Source organism: Hypanus sabinus, unplaced genomic scaffold (assembly GCF_030144855.1).
Source record: "Hypanus sabinus isolate sHypSab1 unplaced genomic scaffold, sHypSab1.hap1 scaffold_609, whole genome shotgun sequence".
NCBI lineage: Eukaryota > Metazoa > Chordata > Chondrichthyes > Myliobatiformes > Dasyatidae > Hypanus > Hypanus sabinus.
Genome location: NW_026781465.1, coordinates 123465 through 149638, shown reverse-complemented (window position 1 = coordinate 149638; position 26174 = coordinate 123465). Strand labels below are relative to the sequence as shown.

The window sequence follows — 26174 nt, the reverse complement described above, 5'->3', positions numbered from 1 at the left end:
TTAGGCTTACAGTGGATGGAAGAAATTGGTCCTTATAATTTGCTCAGAATACATTTCGGTTTTGATGAGTCTTAAACAGGTCATTCTGGCAGTAGGTCAGATTGACTGTTGGAAACTTGTCAAACGGTATTTCATATATAAAGTTTGATTTATATGTCTGCACATTATGGGGCCCTGCACATCACGCTGTTGAGGTAAATGATGATTTTGATTGTTTAGCTCCAAAAGCTGTTAAATGTTAAGCTGTGGATATAGACCCACTTAGCAAATTAGAAGCTAAAAGGTTGGTAGTGTTAAGAATTAGGGGCTTATGGCAAGACGTAGGATAATGGACGTAAAGACAGACACCTTTTCAGAATACATAAACCTGTTGGGTTTATAGAAGAAGGGCTTAAAACAAGTGAAGGAATGATATTCACATGACAGAAATATCCACACTATGCTTAATTACGCCTTGTAACTAATTGGAAAACTTCATTCTGTGTCGTGTACATTTTGTCATTATGAAACCGTCGAAACACATACTACTTCAATGTGAAGCGTACAAGGCTGAAGAAAAATCAAATGCAGACTTAAGTACAATCTTTGCGAGGGTAGATAGTTTTCAAATAAAAGCTATTAAATTATGGGACTGACTTTAAATCAATTCACAGTTTGAGCTGGAAAAGGCACGTAATAATTGTGTTAAACGTAAGGAAATGACATAAAGGGTAGCAAAGGTGAGTGGGCTGTTGGATTACTGGGATGCTCTTTTTATTTATTTATTAAATTTTTAGAAAATTACAAAGAATAAATGTAATGAAAAATTAGTAAGAAAAAGAAAAATAATATTAATCCTCCTCCCCCTCCCCACCTTAACCCTTATCTAAAGAAAGAAATAAGGAAGAAAAAGATTGCCTCGATATTGGAGGATACCCACATGCTCCATGGAGTTCAAAATAATATTTATATGTATTCTTACTTTCCCCAATTACATTATAATTTTATCTTCAAAGGACCTCTATATTTAATCCCATCTTTTGTAGGTATGGGAGCCAAATTTTGAAAAATATATGATATTCATTTCTCAGATTATATGTAATTTTTTCAAGTGGAATACAACAATATATTTCATTATTCCAATGATCCATAGTTAAATATAACTCAGATTTCCAAGTAATTGCGATAACTTTTTTAGCTACTTCCAATGCAATATTTTTAAATTTTTTCTGATACTTATTCAATTTAATTTTCGGTATTGTCCTTTCAATATCTCCTAATAAAAATAATATTGGACTATTTGGGAGTTGAACTCCAGTACTTTGTTCCAATAAAAGTCAGATATATCGAAAATGGTTGAATTTTAAAACAAGACCAAGTAGAATGTAAAAAAGTACCAATTTCTTGATTACATCGAAAGCATTGGTCAGACATATTTGAATTTAATCTCTTTATTTTCTGTGGTGTTATATATAATTGATGTAAAAATTATATTGTATTAATCTAATTTGAACATTTATTGTATTTATCATACTATCAGAACATAATCTTGACCAACTTTTTCCAACAATTTTAAAATTCAAATCAGTTTCCCATTTTTGTCTTGATTTATGAATTCCAGATTCAGTCTGTTTTTGAATCAAATTGTACATACAAGATGTATTTTTTTAAATTTTTCCTTTTTGAATTAATATTTCTGTTTCACTAAGTTTTGGCATCAACATTGTTTGACCCAGCTTTTTTCGTAAATTGTCCTTTAATTGAAAATAAGAGAAAAGAGTGTTGTTTGATATTTTATATTTATTTTTTCATTGATCAAACGACATCAATATACCTCCTTCAAAACAATTACGTATATATTTAATCCCCTTTTGGAACCAATTATGTAAAAGTTTATTATCCATTGTAAAAGGAATAAGCCTATTTTGAATTAAAGTTTGCTAATAAAGATTTCTTTATCTTATCGTCCATATTTACCTTATTCCATAAATCAATCAAGAGTCTTAATATAGGAGATTCTTTTTTTTCCCGTATCAATTTGGATTCCCATTTGTATGTAAAATCTTCTGGTATGTTTTCTCCTATCTTATCTAATTTTATTCTAATCCATGCCGGGTTTTTTTTTTCATCAAAAAAAGATGCAATAAATCTAAGTTGATTTCCTTTATCATAATTCTTAAAATTTGGAAGTTGTAACCCTCCTAAATCAAATTTACATCTCAATTTTTCCAATGATATTCTTGACATCTTTCCTTTCCAAAGAAATTTCCTTACATATTTATTTAGTTCTTGAAAAAACTTCTGCGGTAATTGTATTGGTAAAGTTTGGAATAAATATTGCAATCTATGGAATATATTCATTTTTACAGCATTAACTCTACCTATTAATGTTATTGGTAACATCATCCATTTATCAAGATCCTCTTTTATTTTTTTTAATAATGGCAAATAATTTTGTTTATATAAATTTTTACATCATTGTCAACTCTGATACCTAAATATTTTATCCCATTTATTGACCATCGAAATTGAGTTACTAATCGACATTGATTATAATTTCGTTTGGTAAGGGGTAAAATTTCACTTTTATCCCAATTTAATTTATACCCTGATACTTTCCCGTATTCTTCCAATTTAAAAGATAATCTTTGCAAAGATTGTAATGTGTTTGTTAAATAAATCAAAACATCATCAGCAAATAAATTAATCTTATATTCTTCTTGATTAACTCTAAAACCACCAAAATCTGAATCTGTTCTAATTAATTCAGCTAATGGTTCTTTTGCCAATACGAATAAAGCAGGTGATAACGGGCAGCCTTGTCCAGTTGACCTCGTTAAGCAAAATGGTGTTGAAATCTGAGCATTTGTAACTACTTTAGCTTGAGGATTAGTATTTAAGGTTTTAATCCATTGTATAAAAGATCTTCCTAGCTCATATTTTTCCAATACCTTAAACAAAAAATCCCATTCCAATCTATCAAATGCTTTTTCTGCATCCAAAGCAAATGCCACACTCATTTCCTCTCTTTTTTGTGCCAGATGAATTATACTAAGTAACCAGGTTAGATTATCCATTGATTGTCTGTTTTTAATAAAATCTGTTTGATCCATATGTATTAATTTTGGTAAATATTTAGATATTCTATTAGATAAAATTATTGCTATTATCTTATAATCTGTATTCAACAAAGAAATAGGCCTATATGATGTTGGTTTTAGAGGATCTCTTTTTTGGCAATTCCGTTATGATCGCTGTTAAAAAAGATTGTGGGAGTTTATGCATTCTTTCCACTTGGTATATTAATTCCATAAAGGGAGGAATTAATATATCTTTAAATTTTTTTATAAAATTCAGGAGGAAAACCATTTTCTTCTGGGGATTTATTACTCTGAAGTGATCCTAAAGCTTCTTCAACCTCTTTTAATGTAAAGGGCATATCTAATCCTTTCTGTTCTTCCAAATTAAATTTTGGAAGGGTTATTTGTGATAAAAAATTTATCTATCTCAGTAATCTTATTTTGTGATTCTGATTGATATAGTTCAGTATAAAAAAAAATAAAGTTTCATTAATTTCTAAAGGTTTATCAGCAACCTTATTTACACTTGTTCTAATTGCATTTATTGTTTTAAAAGCCTGTTCTGTTTTCAACTGCCAAGCAAGAATTTTATGTGATCTTTCAACTAATTCATAATATTTCTGTTTAGTTCTCATAATTACTTTTTCTGTACGATATGTCTGGAGTGTATTATATTGTAGTTTTTTATTAACAAGTTGTCTTTATTTTTCTTCTGTCATATATCATTGAGATTCTTTTTCTAACTTTATGATATCTTTTCCCAATTTTCCTTCTTAATTTTAGATGTATAACTTACAATCTGACCCCTTAAAATATGCTTTCATCGCTTCCTATAATACAATTTTATCCTCAATTGAATGTAAATTTGTATCCAAAAAAAATTGAATCTGTTTTTTCATAAAATCACAAAAATCTTGACGTTTTAATAAAATTGTATTAAATCTCCATCTAAGTTTTATGTCTATTTGAATAAAATGAATAATCTCTTTCTCTTGGATTAATTTTTCTCCATATATCAATCAGGTTTAAATCTTCCATTAATGATAAAGTTAGTTTTATTACTTTTAATTTTGTAACAACTTTAGTTGACTTATCCAAAACTGGATCTAAACAAAAATTAAAATCTCTGCTTATTAATATTTTATAATTTGCGTCAGCCAAGTTCAAAAAATCTTCTTGTATGAATTTTGCATCATTTTCATTTGGTGCATAAATGTTCATAAAAGTCCATAATTCTGAAAAAATTTGACAATGTATAATCACATATCTCTCCACAGAATCAATTATTACATTTTGTATTTTAATTGGTAAAGATTTATTAACCGAAATTGCAACTCCTCTCGATTTTGAATTAAATGAAGTTGCTATAACATTTCCAACCCAATCTCTATTTAATTTCTTATGCCTGTGAACTTACTGAACACATCCTTGCCAGAAAAAAAACTTATCCCAATCCACTCTTCCTGGATCCTTTTTCATTTCCACAAAATTGGCCGTTCTCCAATTTTACCAGAACATTAAGCTGCCAGTTCTGCCCCTCACTAATAGCAGTAATGACGTTATCCCACGTGTCAACCCAAGCCCTAAACTCATCTGTTTTACCGACAATACTCCGTGCATTGAAATAGATGTACCTGAGAATATGTATATCATCCGCTTTTTTTTCATTTCCGTTTATACATGCAGTCCTCTCATGTTCCTTATCCTCCTGCACCTCACTATCTGCTCTGACACTCTGGTTCCCCTCCCTCTGCAAATCTGGATTAAATTCCCCGGAGCAGCACTGGCAAATCTACCCGCAAGAATGTTATTTCCCCCCCCCCCGCCCAGTTTAGGGGCAAACCGTCCCGTCGGAACAGGCCCCACCTTCCCGGGAACAAAGCCCAATTGTCCAGAAACATGAAGCCCTCCCTCCTGCACCATCCCCTTAGCCACGTATTTAGCTGCACTCTCCGCACATTTATATTTACAGGGACTTTACTCCTGTCGCCGGTCCCGGGACCCGACCCGTTTACAGACCCGGAGCGGAACCGGAGCAGATTCTCAGCCACTGGTTCACACCCCAGGTCCGGAAGAGAGGATAAAGTTTCCACGTGAATTTATTCCCAGTGAAGGTGTGGAGATGGGACTTGGTCTCCTCGTTGTAAAATGAAACTGTCCCGGACTCGTAACTGAGATAATCTCCCACCCTCCCGGGGATGGGACCGGCAGGAAGACGGGACTCGGGGGAGGGGCGACCGGAGACGTCACAATCCCGATGTAACACGTCACCAAACCGCTGTAACACGTCACCAACCCGCCCGATGACCCAGAATCCGGTCTCCGGACTCAGACTGACCCATCCCTCCCTCTCCACAGACTCTGCGGCGACTCCCAGCCACCAGACCCGATTCCCCGTCACCTCCACCTCCCAGTAATGTCTCCCCGATGTGAATCCCTCCGATCCCAGCACACAAGCCCAGTTTGTGAATCTCTTCCCGGTGTCAGGGAGATTCCTCCGGGTCCCGGTCCCTCTCACACTCTTCCGATCCTCAGACACCTCGAGCCACGGACTCGCCGTTTCCACATCCAGGGTGACAGAGACTGGGGGGAGAAGCAGAGAATTTCATCTGTGAGTGTGAAGTGGGGCAGTGTGATGGTTTGAGACATTAAAGGAGGTGACAATGGGAACCAGTGGGGGAGAGATGAATGGCAGATTGGACCAGGAGGGGGAGGGGTGGAAACCCTGTGGGTGAACTGTGTGTGTAGACGTAATGAGAAGCTGGAGGGGGCAAAGATGGCAGATGAGGATGACTTTGTCCCCTTTCCCACAACCCCATCCCCCACAGCCCCTCATTAGGACAGGGGATGAATTTGCAGGAACCCTTAAGCAACACAGGTATTGAGGAATTATTTCAGTCTGAACCCTAGACTGTTTACTCGTTTCCATAGAAACTTACCGGCCTGCTGTTCACCCAACAATTTGTGTGTGTTACTCTACTTTAAATATACTCAATTATTTGGACTCCAAAGCTGCCTGTGGCAGATTCACTATCCTGTGGATAAAGGAATTCCTCCTCATTTCTGTCCTAAATGGACATCCCTATAGTTGGAGGCTGTGCTTACCGTTCCCGACCCACCCACATCCTCCCAACATCAACTCTCTCCAGACAGGTGTCAGAGAGATCTGGCGAGACCCTTCATCAGGACCTGTGCAGCTTGGATTACCAGCATCTGTAGATTTTCTTGTGTTTGATTTTTAAAGCAGAAGTTATTTTATCATGAGCTGATCCATTTTCCCATTCTCTCATTTAGTCCCACTCTCCCACCCTCTCACCATGACCTGTCTACTCACATACCTATCAATCTCTGTCTTAAATACACCCAATGACTTGGCTTCCACTGCTGCAAGAAATTCACAGATTCACCACCCTCTGGCTAAAAAAATTTCTTTGCATCTCCGTTCTGAATGGGCGCCCTTCAATCCTTAAGTCATGCTCTCTCGTACTAGACTCCCCCACCATGGGAAACAACTTTGCCACATCCACTCTGTCCATGCCTTTCAACATTCGAAATGCTTCTGTGAGGTTCCCCCTCATTCTAAACTCCACAGAGCACAGTCCAAGAGCGGTCAAACATTCCTCACATGTTAACACTCTTATTCCAGGAATCATTCTCGTGAATCTTCTCTGAACCCTCTCCAATGTCAGAACATCCTTTCGTAAATAAGGAGCCCAAAACTGCACTCAGTATTCCAAGTGAGGTCTTACCAGTTCCTTATAGTGCCTCAACATCACATCCCTGCTCTTATTTTCTATTCCTCTAGAAATGAATGCCAATATTGCATTCACCTTCTTCACCACCGACTCAACCTGGAGGTTAACCTTAAGGGTATCCTGCACAAGCACTTCCAAGTACAATTGCATCTCAGAATTTTGAATTCTCTCTCCATTTCAATAATAGTCAGCCCGTTTATTTCTTCTACCAACGTGCATGACCATACACTTTTAAACATTGTATTTCATTTGCCACTTCTTTGACCATTCTCCCAATCTATCCAAGTCTCTCTGCAGACTCTCTGTTTCCTCAGCACTACCGTCCCCTCTACCTATCTTTGTATCATCAGCAAACTTAGCCACAAAGCCATCTATTCCATAATCCAAATCGTTGATATACAATGTAAAAAGAAGTGGCCCCAACATGGAGCCCTGTGGGCTCATTACAATTTCTCCAGCATCATTTTCTATCTGTCTAATATCCACTCTCACCCGTTTTTTATTCTTTATATACTTGACAAAGCTTTTCGTATCTTCTTTGATATAATTTGCAAGCTTCCTTTCATAGTTCATCTTTTCCCTCTTAATGGCCTTCTTAGTTTCCTTTTGTAAGCTTTTAAAAACTTCCCAATCCTCTGTCTTCCCACTAATTTTTGCTTCTTTGAATGCCCTCTCCTTTGCTTTTACTTTGGCTTTGACTTCTCTTTTTCCATTTGAAAAATTCTTCTTTTTTGGAATATATCTGTCTTGCACATTCCTCACTCCTCACATAAACTCCAGCCACTGCTGCTAGGCCGTCCTTCCCCCTAATGTCCCTTTCAAGTCAAATTTGGCCAGTTCCTCTCTCGTGCCACTGTAATTTCCTTTACTCTACTGCAATACCGACACATCGGATTTCGGCTTCTCTTTCTCAAATTTCACAGTGAACTCAATCATGTTACGATCACTGCCTCCTAACGGTTCCTTCACCTCAATCTCTTTAATCTCCTCTGGGTCATTACACAATATCCAATCCAGTATCTCTGATCCCCTAGTGGGCTCAACAACAAGCTGTTCTGAAAAGCCATCTCGTAGACATTCTACAAATTCTCTCTCTTGAGATCCAGTGTCGACCTGATTTTCCCAATCCACTCGCATGTTAAAATCCCCACAATTATCATAACACTGCCCTTCTGGCAAGCCTTTTCTATTTTCTGTTGTAATTTGTAATCCACATCACTGCAGCTGTTAGGAGGCCTGTAGATAACTGCCATCAGGGTCCTTTTACCCCGGCGATTTCTTGGCTCAACCCAGAAAGATTCTGCACTTCCGATCCTATGTCACCTCTTTCTAATGATTTAATATCATTTCATACCAATAAAGCCACGCCACCCCCTCTGCCTACCTGCCTATCCTTCCGATACACCGTGTATCCTTGGATGTTCAGCTCTCACAGCCATGCATCCTTTAGCCACGTTTCAGTGATGGCCACAAAATTATACCTGCCAATCTGTAGCTGTACGACACGATCATCCACCTCATGCCTTATGCTGTGTGTATTTAAGTATAACACCTTAAGTCCAGTATTTGGTCAGTTTTGCTTTGATTGCACTGCAACTCATCCCAGTGGCTGCAAATTTGCCCCATCACCTGCCTGTCCTTCCTGACATCTTTACTGCTCACTATCTTAGATTTATAGATTCCCTCTCCTCCACTCTATCATTCCGGTTTACCACCTTCCTGCCAAATTAGTTTAAACCCTCCCTAACAGCTCTATTAAACATTCCTGCGATGATATTGATCCCCTTCGGGTTCAGGTGTAACCCGTCCTTTTTGAACAGGTAATACTTCCCCCAGAAGAGATCCCAATGATCCAAGAATCTGAAGCCCTGCCCCCTGCACCAGTCTCTCAGCCACACATTCATCAGCCTGATCCTACTATTCTTGCCCTCGCTAGCACGTGGCACAGGTAGCAATCCTGAGATTACTACCCTGGAGGTCCTGCTTCCCTGCTTCCTTCCTAACTCCCGGAAATCTCTCTTCAGGACCTCCTCCCTTTTCCTCTCTATGTCATTGGTACCAACATGTACCAAGACAGCTGGCTGCTCGCCCTCTCCCTTCAGGATATTCTGGACCCGATCCGAGACATCCTGTACCCTGGCACCTGGGAGGCAGCACACCATGTGGGTATCTCTGCCAGGCGCACAGAATCTCCTGTCTGTTCCACTGACTATGGAATCCCCTATGACTACCGCATTCCTCTTCTCCCTCCTTCCCTCCTGCACAACAGCGCCAGGCTCAGTGCCAGAGACCCGGTCACCGTAGCCGTCCCCTGTCAGGTCATCCCCCTCAACAGCGTCCAAAACGATATACTTGTTGCTGAGGGGGGCAGCCACAGGGGTGCTCTCCACTATCTGGGCATTTCCCTTCCCTCTCCTGACAGTCACCCAGTTTTCTGACCCCTGTAGCCTAGGGATAACTACCGCCCTGTAGCTCCTGTCTATCACCTCTTCATTTTCTCTAATAAGCAGTAGGTCATCAAGCTGCAGCTCCAGATCCCTAACACGGTCTCCGAGGAGCTGAATCTCGGTTCACCTGGTGCAGATGTGGCTATCAGGGAGGCTGGAGGTCTCCCAGGATTCCCACATCTGACACCCTGAACAAAGCACAGACCCTGCAGACATGCTACCTAATTCTACAGGAATGACACAAAGAAAGATGGGTCTACTCACCCACTTACTTCACCAAGCACACGGACTTTTTAAACGGTTAACTAATGTGCCCTGCTGTTCCCCCGTCCGTCCAGGCCGATTTGCCAAGGGGAGAAAAAGAGTCGGTTCCTCGCTCTCAGCTCTTCCCGTTACCGCCTAAGCCCGTTGAGCCAAAGCCCTACACTCTGCTGCCACCCACTCCGCTGCCCGCTGTATAGGGTGGTCATCTTTTTAAACTCTCCGCGCTGTCCTGTGCAGTCTCGCCGTTCTTGTACACAAAGTTTTTTTTTTACACTGTCTTCCTTCAGAATTTAGCTCCCACGCCGCCCTTCTTGTCCCAATCTAAAAAAACACCTTCAGTCCTGTATTCATCAGCCTATTCCACACTGTCCACATGAACTTAAGCAAGGCCTTTGATGTCGATGACAGACCACACTTGGAGTATTGTCTGCTTTTCCGGTTCCCGAATATGGGGAGGATGTCATTACACTGGACAGGAGGCTTCAGGAGGATGTTACCAGGACTGGGGGCTTGGGTTAAAATCAGAGAGTGGGTAAGCTTGGGCTATTCAGCTGTAGTGTAGGATGTTCAGGTATGACCCCTTATGGAGGGAAATAATTCTAAGGAGCTTAAATAACGTTCTTTTTCCAAGAAATGGGAGTACAGAACCAGAGGCCTCAGATGGAAAGTGAGATGGGAAATCGGGTAACATTCTCAGAGAGAGGGAGGTTGTTGAACGGAATTTGCCCTCAGACGCTGTAGAAACAGGTAAAAAATAACATATTTTAAAATAAATACACAGATGGGGAATGGTTAGAGGGATGGGGGGGGGGGCAAACACACAAATGGGCCATGCTCAGGAAGACATCTTAGTCTTGCAGATTGATGAAGTGGGCCGTGAGTTCAACATCCATCAAACCCTCCCAGATCATCCTCCTGAGGAATCTCACCCTGGAGTCTGTCTGTGAAGTGTTGATGTGACGTCACGTCAGAGGGCAGCTCAGTGCCACAGAACAGACAGACTGGGTAAGGACGGCAGATTTCAATCCTAAATGGGAATTTGTGCCTATAACTGTGGCCGTGTGTCACACTCTGATAGTGTGTGTGTGTGTGTGTGTGTGTGTGTGTGTGTGTGTGTGTGTGTGTGTGTTGATTGTGGTAAATATCCGTGTGGTGTGTATACACATTGAAGGATAGTGTGCACATTGAAGAATTTGTATGTTACAGTGTGTCATCACATGTCTGGTGTGTGTTGACAATGTGTCACACGTGATTGAGTTGTTTAAATGAATAAATTACTGTCTCTGAAGAGACTGGTTTCCAGGTTACTGAGGGAAATAACAATGTACATTGCTGAGGCTCTGACTACAATCTGCCAGTCCTTCCTGTGTATGTGTGTGAGGGAGCTTTGCCAGGCCGGTTATGCTGTGTGTGCTTCTCCCGAGATGAAATCTTGACTCATGTCAATGCTTGTTGGTGTGTCCGAGCTGATTCTCACAATGCTTCAATGAAGTGGTCTGATCACCATAAAACATAGGAGCAGAATTAGGCCATTTTCCTATCGAGTCTGCTCCGCCATTCAATAATTGATGATCCTTTTTTTCCCTCCTCAGCCCCACTACCTGGTCTTCTCCCCGTAACCTTTGATGCTGTGTCCAATCTAGAACCTATCAAGCTCTGCCTTAAATACACCCAACAGGTTCCACAAATTCACTAGCTGCTGGCACAAATTTCTCCGCATGTTTTAAATAGATTCCCCCTCTGTCTTGAGGCTGTGCCCTCTTGTCCTAAACTCCACCACCATGGGAAACATCCCTTCCACATCTACTCTGTCTGAGACTTTCAACATTCGAAAGGTTTCTAGGAATTTCAACATTTGAAAGGTTTCAATGAGATTCCCCCTCATCTTTCTAAATTCCAGCGAGTGCAGACACAGAGCTATCAAACGTTCCTCGTATGATAACCCTTTCATTCCTGGAATCATCCTTATGAAATGAACCTTCTGCAATGCCAGCACATCTTTTCTTAGACGAGGAGCCCAAAATTGTTCACAATACTCAAGGTGAGTCTTCACCAGTGCCTTATAAATCCTCAGCATCACATCCCTGCTCTTGAAATGAATGCTATTTAAACCGATTGAATTCAATGCTAACATTGGATTTGCCTTCCTCACCAGTGACTCTACCTTCAAGTTAACCTTTAGGGAGTTCTGCAGAATGACTGCTGAATCCAATTTCGGCTCAGATTTTTTGATTTTCTCCCCATTTGAAAAAAAAATCTGCACATTATTTCTACGACCAAAGTGCAGGACCATGTATTTTCCAACATTGTATATAATTTGCCAATTTCTTTCCCATTCTCCTCATCCAAGTCCTTGTCCAGCCTAACTGTTTCCTCAACACTACCGGCCCCTCCGCCAATCTTCGTATCATCTGCAAAGCCTGGAAACAAAGCCATTTACTCTAGGACAAGAGGGTATGACTTCATGATTGAAGGACGTCCTTTTAGAACTGAGATGCGGAGAAATTACTTTAGTCAGTGTGTGTGGAGAATCTGTGGAATTTGTTGCGACATGTGGCTGTGGAGGCCAAGGCATATTTAAGGCAGAGATGTACCGGTTCTCATTTAGCCAGGGCATCAAATGGTATGGGGTGAAAGCAGGGGAGTGGGGATGTCCGGAAGAATTGGGTCTTCCCATGACTGAATATTGGAGCAAACTCAATGGGCCGAATGGCCTATTTCTGCTCCTATATCTTATTGTCTATTCCATCAGCTAAATCTTGATATACAGCATAAAATGAAGGTGTCCTAACACCTGTGTCCCTGAGGAACACGAGTCACTGGCAGCCAACCAGGAAAGGTTCCGTTTACTCCCATTCGCTGTTTCCTACCAATCAGCCAATGTTCTGACCATGCCTGTAACTTTTCTGTAATACCATGGCCTCTTAACCTGGTTACCACCTTCATGCGTGGCACTTTGTCAAAGGCCTTCCGAGATTCCAAGTATACAACATCCACTGCATCCCCTTTATCGATCCTGCTTGTAATCTCCTCAAAGAATCCCAACAGGTTTGTCAGGCAGAATATTCCCTAACGAAGCCATGCTGACTTGTCCTATCTTGTCCAGTGTCACCAAGTATTCCATAGCCTCATACTTAACAACTGACTCCAATTTCTTCCCAACCACAGAGGTGAGGCAAACTGGTCAATAATTTCCTTTCTGCTGCCTTCCTCCTTACTTAAAGAGTCAAGTGACATTTGCCATTTTCCAGTCCTCTGGCACCATGCCAGGGTCCAGTGATTTTGAAAGATCATTTGGAATGCCTCCATAATTTCTACTGCGACCTCTTTCAGAACACTGGGGTGCAGTTCATCTGGTCCTGGGTGACTTGTCATCTTTTGGGCTTTCAGCTTTTTGAGTAGCTTGCTCCCTTGTAATGTAACTGCACTCACTTCTTTCCCTCGCACCCTCAACACCGGGCACAGTGCTGGTGTCTTCCACGGTGAATACTGGTGCAAAATATTTGGCTTATCTGCCATCTCTTTATCCTCTGTTATTATGCATCCAGCCTCATTTTCTAGCTTTCCTATATCCACTCTCATCTCTGTTTTATTTTTTTTACAATACTTGAAAAATAATTTGATATTGTTTGCTATCTTGTTTTCCAAAGATAGGTGTGTAAAAAGGGCCTGAAGGATCATTGGATACCAGAGTCACTCCAACCACAACCTGTACCAGTTGCTACCATCCGGGATACGGTACCGCAGCATAAAAGCCGGGAGCAACAGGCTCCGGGACAGCTTCTTCAACCGGGCCAGTTCAATTCAAATCAATTTCTTGTTTATTTTTCCCACCTTTTAGTTCCTCTCTGTAGATATTTAAAAGCTTCCCAATCCTCTCTCTTCCGAATAATTTTTGTTTAGTTGTATGCCCTCTCCTTTGCCTTTACATTAACTTGTCAGCCTTGGTTGTACTATTTCGCCATTTGAGTATTTATTTATTTTTGGAGTACATCTATCCTCATTTTCCCAGAAACTGACACCATTTCTGCTCTGCTCTCATCCCTGGCAGCATCTCCTTCCAATTTGCTTTGGCCAACTCCTCTCTCAGACCACTGTAATTTCTTTTACTCCTCTGTAATACTACAAAGTCAGACTTTACTGTCTCCTTATCAGATTTCAAGTTGAACTCAGTCATGTTGTGAGCTCTGCCTCCTAAGGTTTCTTTTAACTACTCACCTCTGGTTCAATACATAACACCCAATCCAGTAGAGCTGTTCCCCGAGTAGGCTCAACGACAAACTGCTCTAGAAAGCCATCACATTGCATTCAACAAACTCACTCTCTTGAAATCCTTTACCAACCTGATTTCCCCAATTGACCTGCATGTTGAAATCTCCCATGATTATCATAACATTGTCCTTTTCATCAGCTTTTTCTATTTCCAGTTGTAATCTGTGGGCCTCAACCCACTGACTGTTGGGAGGCCTGTATATGACTGGTGTCAGTGTCATTTTTACTTTTGCAGTTCCTTACCTCAACCCACAAGGATTCAACATCTTCCAATCCTATGTCACATCTAGCTGCTGATTTGCCAGCAGAGCCACACCACCCCCTCACCCGACCTTCCTACACCACCGATACATTGTGTAACCTTGGACATTCAGATCCCAACTACAACCATGATTCTGTAATGGCCACAATATCACACCTGACAATCGGTAATAGTGCAACAAGATCATCCACCTTATTTCTCATACTCCATGCATTGAGATATAACACTTTGTGTACTGTATCTGCTACCCTTTTTAAATCTGCATCTCTAATGCACTGACACTCACCCTGCTGGCTGACATTTTGTCCTCGCATCTGTCCGCCATATCTGACAGTCTGACTGCACGCTATCTTTGCATTTTACCATCAGTCCTATCCCTTCACTCCAGTTCCCGACCTCCCCCCCAACAAATTAGTTCAGACCCTCCCCAACAGCTCTATCAAACCTCTCTGTGAGAATATTGTTCTCCCTCGGGTCGAGGTGCGACCTATCCCTTTTGAGCAGTTCGTTCCTCCACCAGAACAGATCCCGATGATCCAAGAACCTGAATCCCTGTCCCCAGCACCATCTTCTCAGCCATGTTTCTCTGTCAGATTATCCTGTTTCTACCCTCACCAGCACGTGGCACAGGCAGCAATCCAGAAATTACAACACTGGGGGTACTGCTTCTGAGCTTTCTACCAAGCTCTCCAAATTCTATTTTCAGGACCTCTTTGCTTTTACTTCCAATGTCATTGTCATAAATTTACCAAGATATCTGGCTCTTTGGCCTCCCTCTCTAAAATGCTGCGGACACGATTCGAGGCATCCCTGACCCTGGCACCCAGGAGGCAACATACCATTCGGGTGTCCCGTTCACATCAATAGATTCTCCTGTCTGTTCCCCTGGTGATTCAGTCCCCGATCACGACCACTCCCCTCTTCGGCCTCTAACAACAGTGAGAGTTGCTGATCCGGAAGGGGGAAGACCTGTGTCAGTCAGGGTCTGCACTCACAGGGCACATGAAGGACTTGTGTATTTTCCTGACAATCCCGGTCACCACACTGATACTCATTTTTATTCCCTACAATATTATTGTCAGTATTAAATTCCCAGTTCCTCTGGTTAGATCCAAACTTATGTACTGGTGTGTTAGTGCATTCGCCTGGGATTGGAACACAGTGGTTCATCTGCCAGTCCCGTGTATTGGTTGTATTGTGACCCTGTGCTGGTGTGTCCAGGGGTCTGACATCTCCAGCTGACCATGTGACAGTGATGCCTCCCAGTCAGTGGGGTTGATGTGGAATAAACTTCAGTTCCCCTGCACCCCAGTATTATAGACAATCTTTGCCTCAAATTGGAAGTAAATTGATCTTCATAAACAAGGAGAAATGAATCTTTGTAAGTTTTACCTCGATTAATAGCATCAAGCATTTCTCTCAGCACTGTGTTCAACAAATAGAGGTGATCGAATTTTTCAACCGGTAGGGTCTCATCTGTCACTGACAATTCCTGGACATCGTCATTAATCCTGTAAATATTAAACTGCTGGTTATAAATTGCTATTCTGAACTATTTTCAAATCCATTCAGGGTTTCAGTAAAGAGCCTGTCCTACCTTCTGTTCCGACGAGCTTCCTCCTGAAATAAATAAAACACAAATCTGATTAGACTTGGACTTACTGTCCACATCCTGAATTTCATCCAAATCATTACAAGGTGTTGAAAATTCCCACTCCCACAATCACTCAGACACACGGACAATACAGAACCATGGGGTAAATGACAGGGAAAGTTTATGAATGTCAGACCATTACTGAGAGGAAGAAACTTACAGGGAGGACAGGACAGGCTGTGCATTATCATCTGGATATGACGTCAGTGTGATAGGATGGAGGAATTTAAGATCAGTGATGTATGTGATTGTGTGCAGGTGGAGGAAGTACCTCTATTTATGGGGAGACTCGTGGGGAGATGTAATTCCAGATGGATTTTAACAAATTCCACAAGAAATTTAGTGAGGAGGATGTGAAACTCGCTGTCACAGGAGTGGATGAAATGGAACAGCAGAGACTGACTGTAATGGGGAGGCTGGATAAACACGTGAGGGACCAGGGAGTTCGGGGCACTGTTGCTGGGTGCGGTGAGTAGGTGGCAGGGGGCTTGTGAAGCAGGGATACTGATAGAAGATGGACCTAATGGCCTGTTTATGATAGAGAATGGGATATAATCCCATGTGAAATGTATCCAAAAAATAAAGAGACAGTGAAAGTTTCCATAATCTGACGGAAACCGGATACAGGAGATAAGTCTGATGTGTGGGTCTAATTCTTTGTTCTCACTGATTGACAGAGAGACCCTCACACCAACTGCAACAGGCACACTCACAGCCTGTGACTGGAACCGGGTGTTAATGGGAGTTTTGGAGGATATTTAATGCGGTATTTAAGGAAACAGTCAGCAGCTCTGTGTTATGATCGGAGTAAATAATTTCAGAGAGATTTGCATTCTGTCCTGGGATGTACAGAAGTTGTGGAAGTCTAGTTTTGGGACAATAGACAATAGGTGCAGGAGTAGGCCATTCGGCCCTTCTAGCCAGCACGGCCATTCACTGTGATCATGGTTGATCATACACAATCAGTACCTCGTACCTGCCCTCTCCCCATATCCCTTGACCCCGCTATCTATAAGAGCTCTATCTAACTCTCTCTTGAAAGCATCCAGAGACTTGGCCTCCACTGCCTTCTGGGGCAGAGTATTCCACGTATCCACCACTCTCTGCGTGAAAAAGTTTTTCTGCATCACTGTTCTAAATGGGCTACCCCTTATTCTTAAACTGTGGCCTCTAGTTCTGGACTCACCCATCAGCGGGAACATGCTTCCTGCCTCCAGCGTGTCCAATCCCTTAATAATCTTATTATTATGGGACAACAACAACCCTGAATAGTTGTATCAGTTGTCTGGTGAGAAACAGTTTGCTGCCATTTGTAAATGCTGTGTGTAGGAGCAACACGTCTGTTTTCTGTCTGCATTGTATTCTGTGTTACGTGTTTATTATGGTAACTCGTCACGTGAGTGGGGACGTGGTAAAAGCGAAGGGAATAAGTTACGTATTCATACTTTGTTCTTCACAGTTTTGAGGGGAGGATGGGCGGATGTCATTCTGTTCTTGACCGCTGTGTTGCAGCTTACTTTACAATGAATTACCCTGAAGCTTCATCGCTTCAAGATTGTATTTTACTAATGAAGGACTGAAAGCGTATCTTGGACATTTTGAAATGTCATTATTGGAGCGATGGGAGGGTGCATCATGCAGGTATAACAACTTGTGTGAGGTCGCCAGCAGCGGCAATTGATTTGTTAGAATTGGCCTCTGTGCTGTGTTTATTTCAAATATACCACTGTTTATTTCGTGCCCTTTGACAGAAACAAATTGAAATATAATCCCTCACCTTGAGAAATATCACACCATCTTTCTGATCCATCTGTTCCTTTAACTTAGTGATTTCCTCCTGAATACTCCTTATATTCTGTTGAAGTGCTAGAAGATTTTTCTCCATTGGGTTGAGAATCCTCTTCTCTTCTTCCCTGAGATCCCTGAGTAAGCTCTGCTCTTTCTCAGTGATAATCTGGCGCAGTTCAGCAAACTGGGATGTGATGTGGGACTGAACACTGTGTGACTGTTCCTGTTGAATGAAAGGTGAAGATTAATATACTGCATTGCTGTGCTCTGTTTCCTTTTGTCGTTCAGTTCGGTCTATTGGAGTCCATGCTACTTCTGAGTGCATTCCCGTCAACACCATTCCCTCACGTTTTCCTGAAACCTACTCTCACTTATTGACCCATAAACTCCCATCTGATTCACACACACCCTCCCCACCTTCACAGGGTTAACGGTAATTAGCCATTCATCCGGCATGTCCTTGGGATGTGTCGGAATCTCTCGTGGTCACAGGGGGAGCATGCAAACTCCACACAGACAGCAGCAGAGGTCAGGATCGAACCCAGGTCACTGGAGCTGCGATACTCGGCTACTCTGCATTAAAGGGAGCAAAACTCGACAGTAAAATCAGAAATTCCGCTCAGGAAGCCTCACCCGAACTCCGGAAATCTTCTCTTTCTGTTGCTGCTCCTTTTCCTGGAAGTCTGATTCCTTTTTTGTGAGAGAGTCTAAGGAAGATTTTAGCTGATCCTGGAAGTCAGAGAGTGAAGGAAATAGAAACAAAGATGCTTCAAAAGTAACAGGTGATCAAACCCGATTATCACACAAAATGCCGGAGGAACTCAGTGAGTTAGGCAGCATCTATTCAGGGGAAATAAACAGTCGGTGTTCCGGGATGAGACCCTTCATTAGGACTGGGAAGGAATGTGACAGGAGCCAGAATAAAATGGTTGGGGATGAGAACCAGCTGACAGGTGACGGGTGAGACAGCGTGAGGGGGAACGTGGGGGAGGGTAATGCTGAGAGGGGACAGGTGGAAGAGGTAAAGGGCTGGAGAAGTAGGAATCTAATACGAGAGGACAATCGACCATGGAAGAAACGGGAGGAACTGGGCTGTTTGCGGCCCTGAATGGCGACGAGGGAGGAGGTTAGGAGTCAGGTGTAGCAAAGGACAAAGGAAATATGTTAAGTTAACGTTAGTTTTTACCTTGTAGATTTTAACAGCTTCTTTAATCGGCATGAAGCGGTGCTCTCTGTGTTCCTGCGCGTCTCTACAGATCACACAGATCAGTGTCCTGTCCGTTTCACAAAACAGCTTCAATTCTTCCTCATGTTCCTCGCAGTGACGTTTACTTTCCTTCCCTTTCGGATTCAGGCTTAGATTCCGAACTTTTTGTGTCAGATTTGCTAAGGCCCGATTCACCCTGAGGGTGCGGTCAGCAAACTCCTCTCTACATTCCGGGCAGGAGTTTCTCTGCTCCCTTTCCCAATACTGTGTGATACAAGAGCGACAGAAGTTGTGTCCACACTCCAGTATAACCGGATCGGTGAAGAAATCCAGGCAGACGGGGCAAATTACCTCCTCGGTCCAACTGTCGGTCTCTCCTTTCGAAGCCATGTTAACTCCAGCACTTACTGATTCAGAATGCTTTCACTTTCGGGGAGCTGCTGATCCCCTGCAGTACCGGGATTGTCCACTACGCGCGCTGCAGACTCGGGGAATCACACAACACACACAATGCTGGTGGAACACAGCAGGCCAGGCAGCATCTGTAGGGAGAAGCACTGTCGACGTTTCGGGCCGAGACCCTTCATCAGGACAGCAGTAATCGTGCTGCCCGTTGGAGAGATCTGGTGATGAGGCATTCTGCCAGATGGTCTGGACTGTCTGCTCAGGGAACCACTCCACTGTGTCCATCCAGTCCTTCTCCTGCAGTAACTGCAGGACATTCCGTGCTGACCACTGTCTGGTGTTCTTGTGGTCAAAGCTGCTGGTCTAAAAGAACTGTCACCAATTTCATTAACACAAGGTTCACATGGAGAAGCTTCCCGACTGAGACAGACACAGTCTCATGGGGTATTTACAGGGTAGGGGCAGGAATGATGTTTTTCCTGGCTGGGCAGTGGAACCAGGGATCGCAGACTCAAAATCCGAGGCCACCTCAGCAGGACTGAGATGAGGAGAAATTTCCCCAACACAGTGCAGTGAATATTTGGAGTTTTCTCCACAAGTTTCCTAAAGTAAACGGACATATTTAGGAGCTCGGCGATGTTGGGAACGTTTCAGGAAAGTGGCGCTGAGGTCAAAGTTCAACATGTTCTGAGTGAGGGGCAGAACAGTGCAACGGGCCGAGTGGCAACGCCTGCTCCTGTTTCTTATTTTCTAAATCACGAATTTACCTTTGCGCCTTGTTCTCCCTTGGCCTTCCGCCTGTCGGATTGCACAGGGGAGCGGTGAGAGCTCCGGAGATCCATCAGCAGCCGCTGCGGTTATTTCATGCTGTTGTTATTTTATCGGTGTTTCTCTGTTTTTGCACAGTTTGTTACCTTCAGCACTCTGGCTGATCTTTCACTGCCTGCTTCTGTTATGGTTACTATTCTATACTTTTTCTAAGTACGTCCGCAGGAAAATGCTTCTCGGGGTTGAATGTGGTGATTTATCTGTACTCTGATAATAAAATTTACTTTGAAATTTGAGTTTCGGGGATTTTCCTTTAATTCTGGGGACAAACTGTGACTGACATCTCCAGCTCCCAGCAGCAGCCCGTTCTCACACATACACAGCCAATCAGCGACCACCGCTGGGAGAGGGATGCTGCCATTGGCTGAGGGGTGTCAGTGGGCGGGACGCTGTTTGGACCGGGACCGAGTGGGCCGGAGACCGGGAGCTGCGCCTCGGGTTTCGGCTGCACCACCGGCGGGTCGTGAATCCTTTCGAAGGCAGAGCTGAAGCGACCGGCGGAGATTCCGTGAGATGTTTCAGCTGCACGGAGGGCGCCCGGCCTTTCCCCGCCGAGGATCGGGGCCTGTTGTCTGGAGTTGTCTCCCAGACCCGTCCCTTCCTGCTGGGAGACGGGAGCTGCCCCGCAGCGGCTGCCGGTGGATCTCCGGAGCTCTCACCGCTCCCTTGTGCAATCCGAACGGCTGAAAACCAAGGGAGAACAAGGCGCAAAGGTAAACTCGTGCTTTAGAAAATAACAAACAGGAGCATGTCTGGCCATTCGGCCCGTTCCGCCTATTCCACCCTTTCCTCAGAATAGTCCTTTATTTTTAAATCTTTTTTTTGAGTTTAAACAAACATAAATGAAACACGAATACAAAGAGCTTGAGAGTACGTAATTAATAGGTTAAGGTATAAATAGAAATAGATGATAATAACCTCCCAAACTCATAGTGGTTACAAAAAAAGAGGAAAAAAATGAAAAAGAATCCTAACCGACATGGGCCATTGCATTATATCGATTATACACAGTAGCGTCAATAACTCCGCACCTCCACCCAAATAATTAAGGACAATAAAAGTCAGGTTCAGGAAAAGTCAGTTTAGTTTATATGAAAATGTTGAATAAATGGTCTCCAAGTTTCTTCATATTTAACTGAAGGGTCAAAGACAACACTTGTAATTTTTTTCTAAACTTGAACAAGAAATAGTTTGAGAAAACCACTGAAATATAGTTGGAGGATTAATTTCTTTCCAATTCAATAGGATAGAACTTCTAGCCATTAATGTAACAAATGCAATCATCTGCCGGGCTGGGGGGGAGGTGATAAACGACTATTATCCACCATTGGTAAACCGAAAATTGCAGTAATAGGATGTGGTTGCAAATTTGATATTCAGAACTGTTGAAATAATACCAAAAATATCTTTCCAATAATTTTGCAAACAGGGGCAAGACCAGAACATGTGGGTCAATAAAGCGACTTCAGAATGACATCTGTGACAGGCTGGATTAACATAAGAATAAAATCGAGCGAGTTTATCCTTGGACATGTGAGCCCTATGAACAACCTGAAATTGTATTAGGCATGTTTAGCACAAATAAAAGAAGAATTGATTAATTGTAAAATGTTCTCCCACTGCCCTGTGGGTATAAGACTATGAAGTTCTTTTTCCCATTCCTTCTTAATTGTTTCTGATACTCCTGGCTGTATTTTCATGATCATATTATAAATAATAGCTACTAAACCCTTCTGACAAGGATTCAGAGCCAGAATTTTTTTCTGTAATGTCCATTGGACATAATTTCAGAAAAGACTAACATTCAAGAAATTGCTAACTTGCAAGTATCTAAAAAAAAATGAGTTTTAGGCTGGATAGCTGTTCAAAGGACATAAAACTGTTATCTAAAAATAGATCACGAAAACATGTTATACGTTTTGTTTTCCATAACACAAAGGCTTAGTCCATAAAAGAGGGCTGGACAAAAAGTTAGATATAATAGGGGTTGATAAGATAAACTTATTCAAGCTGAAGAATTTACGAAATTGAAACCATATTCTTAGTGTATGTTTAACTACAGGATTAGTTATTTGTTTATTTGGTTTAGATAAAGCAAAAGGAGGCAAAGATCCTAAAATAGAAAACAATGAGAAGTCTTGTACAGATTTACACTCCAAATTTACCCATTGTGGGCAAGGTACTACAACCAATTCTCGTGTCCAAAATATTAAATATTGAATATTAACTGTCCAATAGTAAAATCTCAGGTTTGGCAAAGCAAAACCACCTTCCTTCTTAGGCTTCTGTAAATATATTTTACTTAATCTAGGATTTTTATTCTGCCAGACATACGAGGGTATTTTGGAGTCAATAATATCAAAAGAAGATTTAGGAATAAAAATTGTTAATGCTTGGAATAAATATAAAAATTTGGGTAATACTATTATCTTGATAGTATTAATTCAACCAACCAATTACGGAGATAATGGGGACCACCTGGTAACGAGTTGCTTGATTTGTTCAATTAAAGGTAAAAAATTAACTTTAAATAAACCCTTATGTTTCTTGGTAATTTTAATACCCAAATAAGTAAAATGATCTGTGACAACTTAAAACAGTAAGTGTTTATAAATTGGAACTTGCATATTTAATGGAAATAATTCACACTTATTAAAATTCAGTTTGTAGCCAGAAAAGCTACTAAACTGAGCAAGCAAGGATGAAACAGCAGGAATAGATCTCTCAGGGTCAGACATGTATAGTAGCAAATGATTAGCATATAATAATATCTTATAAGTCCCTTACCCACGAGTAATACCAAAAATATTAGGTGATTCACGAATGGCAATGGCTAAAGGTTCCAAAGCAATGTCAAATAATAGAGCACTTAAAGGGCAGCCTTGCCTCGTACCACGGGACAACTGAAAAAAAGGAGATCTTTGATTATTGGTAAGAAGTGAAGCCAAAGGTTTATAATACATTAATTTAATCCATGATATAAATTTCAAGCTAAAATTAAAATTCTGCAATGTATTAACTAAATATAGCCATTCAAATCTATCAAACGCTTTTTCAGCACCTAAAGAAATGACATTCTAGTATTTTAGATGAAGAAGTATAAATTATTTTAATTTATTTTCTAATGTTAAAAGATGTATAACAGATTTTAATAAATCCGGTCTGATCTTCAGAGATAATTTGAGATAATACATTTTCTCATGTAGTGGCCAAAATTTTGGTAAAAATCTTAGAATCCGTATTCAGCAAGGATATTGGCCAATAGGATGCAAATTCAGAGGGGTCTTTATCTTTTTTAACAATTGGATTAATGGAGGCATCATAAAAAGATTGTGGTTATTTACCTACAGTTAACGCATCTTTAAAAATTTTACAAAGCCAAGGAGCGAGTATAGAAGAAAAGGATTTAAAAATATTCAGCAGTATAACCGTCTGGACGAGGGGCTTTACCTGAATTCATTGAAAACGGGAGTGGGTTCCCCTTTCCAGACCCTGCCCGGGGACTTGTGCCACTCCTCAGGGTTATATATGGAACCTCTCGGACACGGACAGGGAGTGGGTTCCCCTTTCACAGGCAGACGCTCGTTGGTGACCGGGAGCCACCAGAGGGGCTGATGTAATACAGGCCCTGGCACGGTGGGTCACTGAGGTAAGGGAACCCATTTGAATGACAGCCCGACTGCATGCGGATTTTGAGAATTTATCTGATAACTGCAGAGAAAAGGAGAATCCCTTGCGTACTTTATAGCTCGTTTTAAGGATACATGAGAGTCCAATGCCGGCAAATCCCTGGACAGATCAGTGTGTCCAGCTGGCAGTGCAGACTTTTTTAAACTGTCTCAGGCCCAAGCCTGCCCACTCCATTAAGTAAACTAATCTCAATTCGCTGTGTCAGACCTGGCCCCGGGTGACATAAATTCTGATGAATAGGGAGCGCAATTGACTCTTTAAAGGGACTGTGGAAAAGCGAGAGTGTGCACAGAGAACCGGTAGTGAGGAGATGGAGTTCGGGTCCCGACGAAGAACCCAGAACGGGTGGCAGGATCGTGCGGATGGTGCAGATGAAGAGGACACTTGGCTAAGGACAGAAAAGGAGTTTGTAGAAAGAGGGGACATTAGGCCGGAGACTGTCGCACTGGAATCACAGACAAGAATAATAAGGGGCAGGAAGTGATTCTGGGTGACAGTGATACTCGATAGTGTACCACATTTACTATCCACAATTCCTTCGATCCCGGATAGGGCAGGCCAGAGGGGACAGATCACAGTGATACTCGACAGAGTACCACATTTACTGTCCACAATCCCTTTGGTCCCGGATAGTGCAGGCCAGAGGGGACGGATCACAGTGATACTCGACAGAGTACCACATTTACTCTCCACAATCCCTTTGGTCCCGGATAGGACAGGCCAGAGGGGACGGTGATACAGGCGGCTGTGATCAGGCTCACCATACAGGCAGGCTCTTTTCTCACTGCTGTAATCAGGTAGAAGGTACAAGAGCCTCAGGACTCGCCCCACCAGGGTCAGGAACAGTTACTACCCCTCAACCATCAGGCTGTGGAACAACACAGGATAACTGCACTCACTTGATGTCCATAGAGTTGCTCCCACAACAAATGATCGTACTGGGACTGTCTCAAAATGAGTGAAACAAGAGGTGGTTTAACTGAGACAGATTGTATTCCTGTCTCAGAATTAGAGAAATATAATCTCACAAGATATTTAAAGTGGATGTGCTGGAATGATGTTTCCCAGAAGGTGTGGAACCAGCACTCACAAACTCAGAATACGAGGAGAACTGAGCAGGACTGAGGTTAGGAGAAATGTCCTCACCCAGAGTGCAGTGAATCATTGCAATTATCTCCACAAGGTTTCGGAATTGAATAGACATATCCTGGGGCTCAGCGGTGATGGAAAGTTGCAGGAAAGTGGTGCTGAGGTCAAAAGTCAAGCATGTTCTGAGTTGAAGGACAGTGGTAGCGCAAGGGCCGAATGGCCACGCCTTCTCGATTTCTTGTTTTCTGAAACACTCGGTAACCTTTGTGCCTCACTGTTTCTTGTCCTGTCAGATTGAACAGGGAGAGCTGAGAGCACCGGACATCTATCGGCAGCCGCTGCGGTTATTTCATGTTCTCATTGTTTATTTGCATTGGCGAAGTTTGTTGTCTTCTGCACTCTGGTTGATCTTTCAGTGATCCAGATATAGTTACCATTCTGTAGCTTTGCTCTGCATGTTTGCAGGAGTTGTTTGTGGCGACTTATATGTACTCTGTTAGTTTTTGGAATAGTCACTTGGGGAATCTGAGGTGGAGGAGTATTTGGGGCTTATTTTAAATTATACATAGATATTAACCAAATAATGTTTATTTGACAAGGGTTAATTCTGATATTGAGACTAACTGTTCTTTTTGTGGTTGATATCCAGAGGATTTATTTCATCTGTTTTGGGATTGTGAATATGTTAAAACATTTTGGTTTGATGTTTGTCAATTTATAGATTAATATATTAATGTGGATTTTACTTTTTGTTTTGAAAATGTCTTATTGGGTTTACTAGTAATACCAAATCTCACAGGGATCATTTCTCTATCATAAATCTTTTGTTAATTTACAGCAAATTTTGTATCCATAAATGCAAACACAGCAATAAGAAACCTTCATTTAGATTTTTACCTCAGACTTCAAACTATACGTTTATACTCTGAACAGTTCCCGTAACCAGAAACCTGTAAAGACTGTACAAATCTGTCAATGTTTTGTGTTATCTCTGTAAATGTTCTTGTTTTGTGACTCCTCTAAGATACAGTCCCTTCTGTCCAACAGTATTTAGAGCGGATTTCCTTGTTTATTTGTATATTTAAAGTTAATAGTTATATATTCGTTGTTGCTTTTGTGTGATTTCCTGGCTTTGTTAGCATATGTTTAGTGTTTCTGTTTTTGTTTGTGTTCAATAAAAATTTAAAATATTGAAAAATAATAATAAAATTTACTTTGAACTTTGAGCCTCGGTGAACTTGCTTTGTTTCTGAGATCAAACTGTGACTGACATCTCCAGCAACCGGCAGCAGCCCGACCCGGGATACACTCACAGCCAATCAGAGATCACCACTGGGAGACTCTTGCCTCCATTGGCTGAGGAGTGTCAGTGGGCGGACCGAAGTTTGGAACCGGGAACGAGTGGACCCGGTGAGAGACCCGAGATTGGGAGCAGCTCCCCGGGTAAAGGCTGC

The 26174-nt window shown here is 41.9% G+C and overlaps 1 protein-coding gene and 1 long non-coding RNA gene across 2 annotated transcripts; one reads left to right on the top strand and one right to left on the bottom strand.

Annotated features, from left to right (window-relative positions):
• Positions 1-745: 745 nt before the first annotated feature.
• Positions 746-18221, bottom strand: LOC132389592 (E3 ubiquitin-protein ligase TRIM39-like). The gene is made up of 5 exons (XM_059962077.1): positions 18135-18221; positions 17491-17724; positions 15657-15679; positions 15452-15570; positions 746-5642 (listed from the first exon to the last, which is right to left on the bottom strand). The coding sequence occupies exons 2-5, from the start codon at positions 17596-17598 to the stop codon at positions 5071-5073; spliced, it is 822 nt and encodes a 273-aa protein (XP_059818060.1). The 5' UTR covers positions 17599-17724; positions 18135-18221; the 3' UTR covers positions 746-5070.
• Positions 18222-18379: 158 nt separating this feature from the next.
• LOC132389595 (uncharacterized) lies at positions 18380-25946 on the top strand. The gene is made up of 2 exons (XR_009510617.1): positions 18380-20654; positions 21371-25946. It is a non-coding gene; the product is annotated as an uncharacterized LOC132389595 (long non-coding RNA).
• The last annotated feature ends 228 nt before the right edge of the window (positions 25947-26174 follow it).

Coding starts and splice junctions, on each gene's coding strand:
- LOC132389592 (XM_059962077.1), bottom strand. CDS start 17,598: ATGGAGAAAAATCTTCTAGCACTTCAACAGAATATAAGGAGTATTCAG. Junction 15,571..15,656: donor GAAGCTCGTCGGAACAGAAG/GTAGGACAGGCT, acceptor TAATATTTACAG/GATTAATGACGATGTCCAGG. Junction 5,643..15,451: donor GCTTGATGCTATTAATCGAG/GTAAAACTTACA, acceptor TTCTCCCCCCAG/TCTCTGTCACCCTGGATGTG.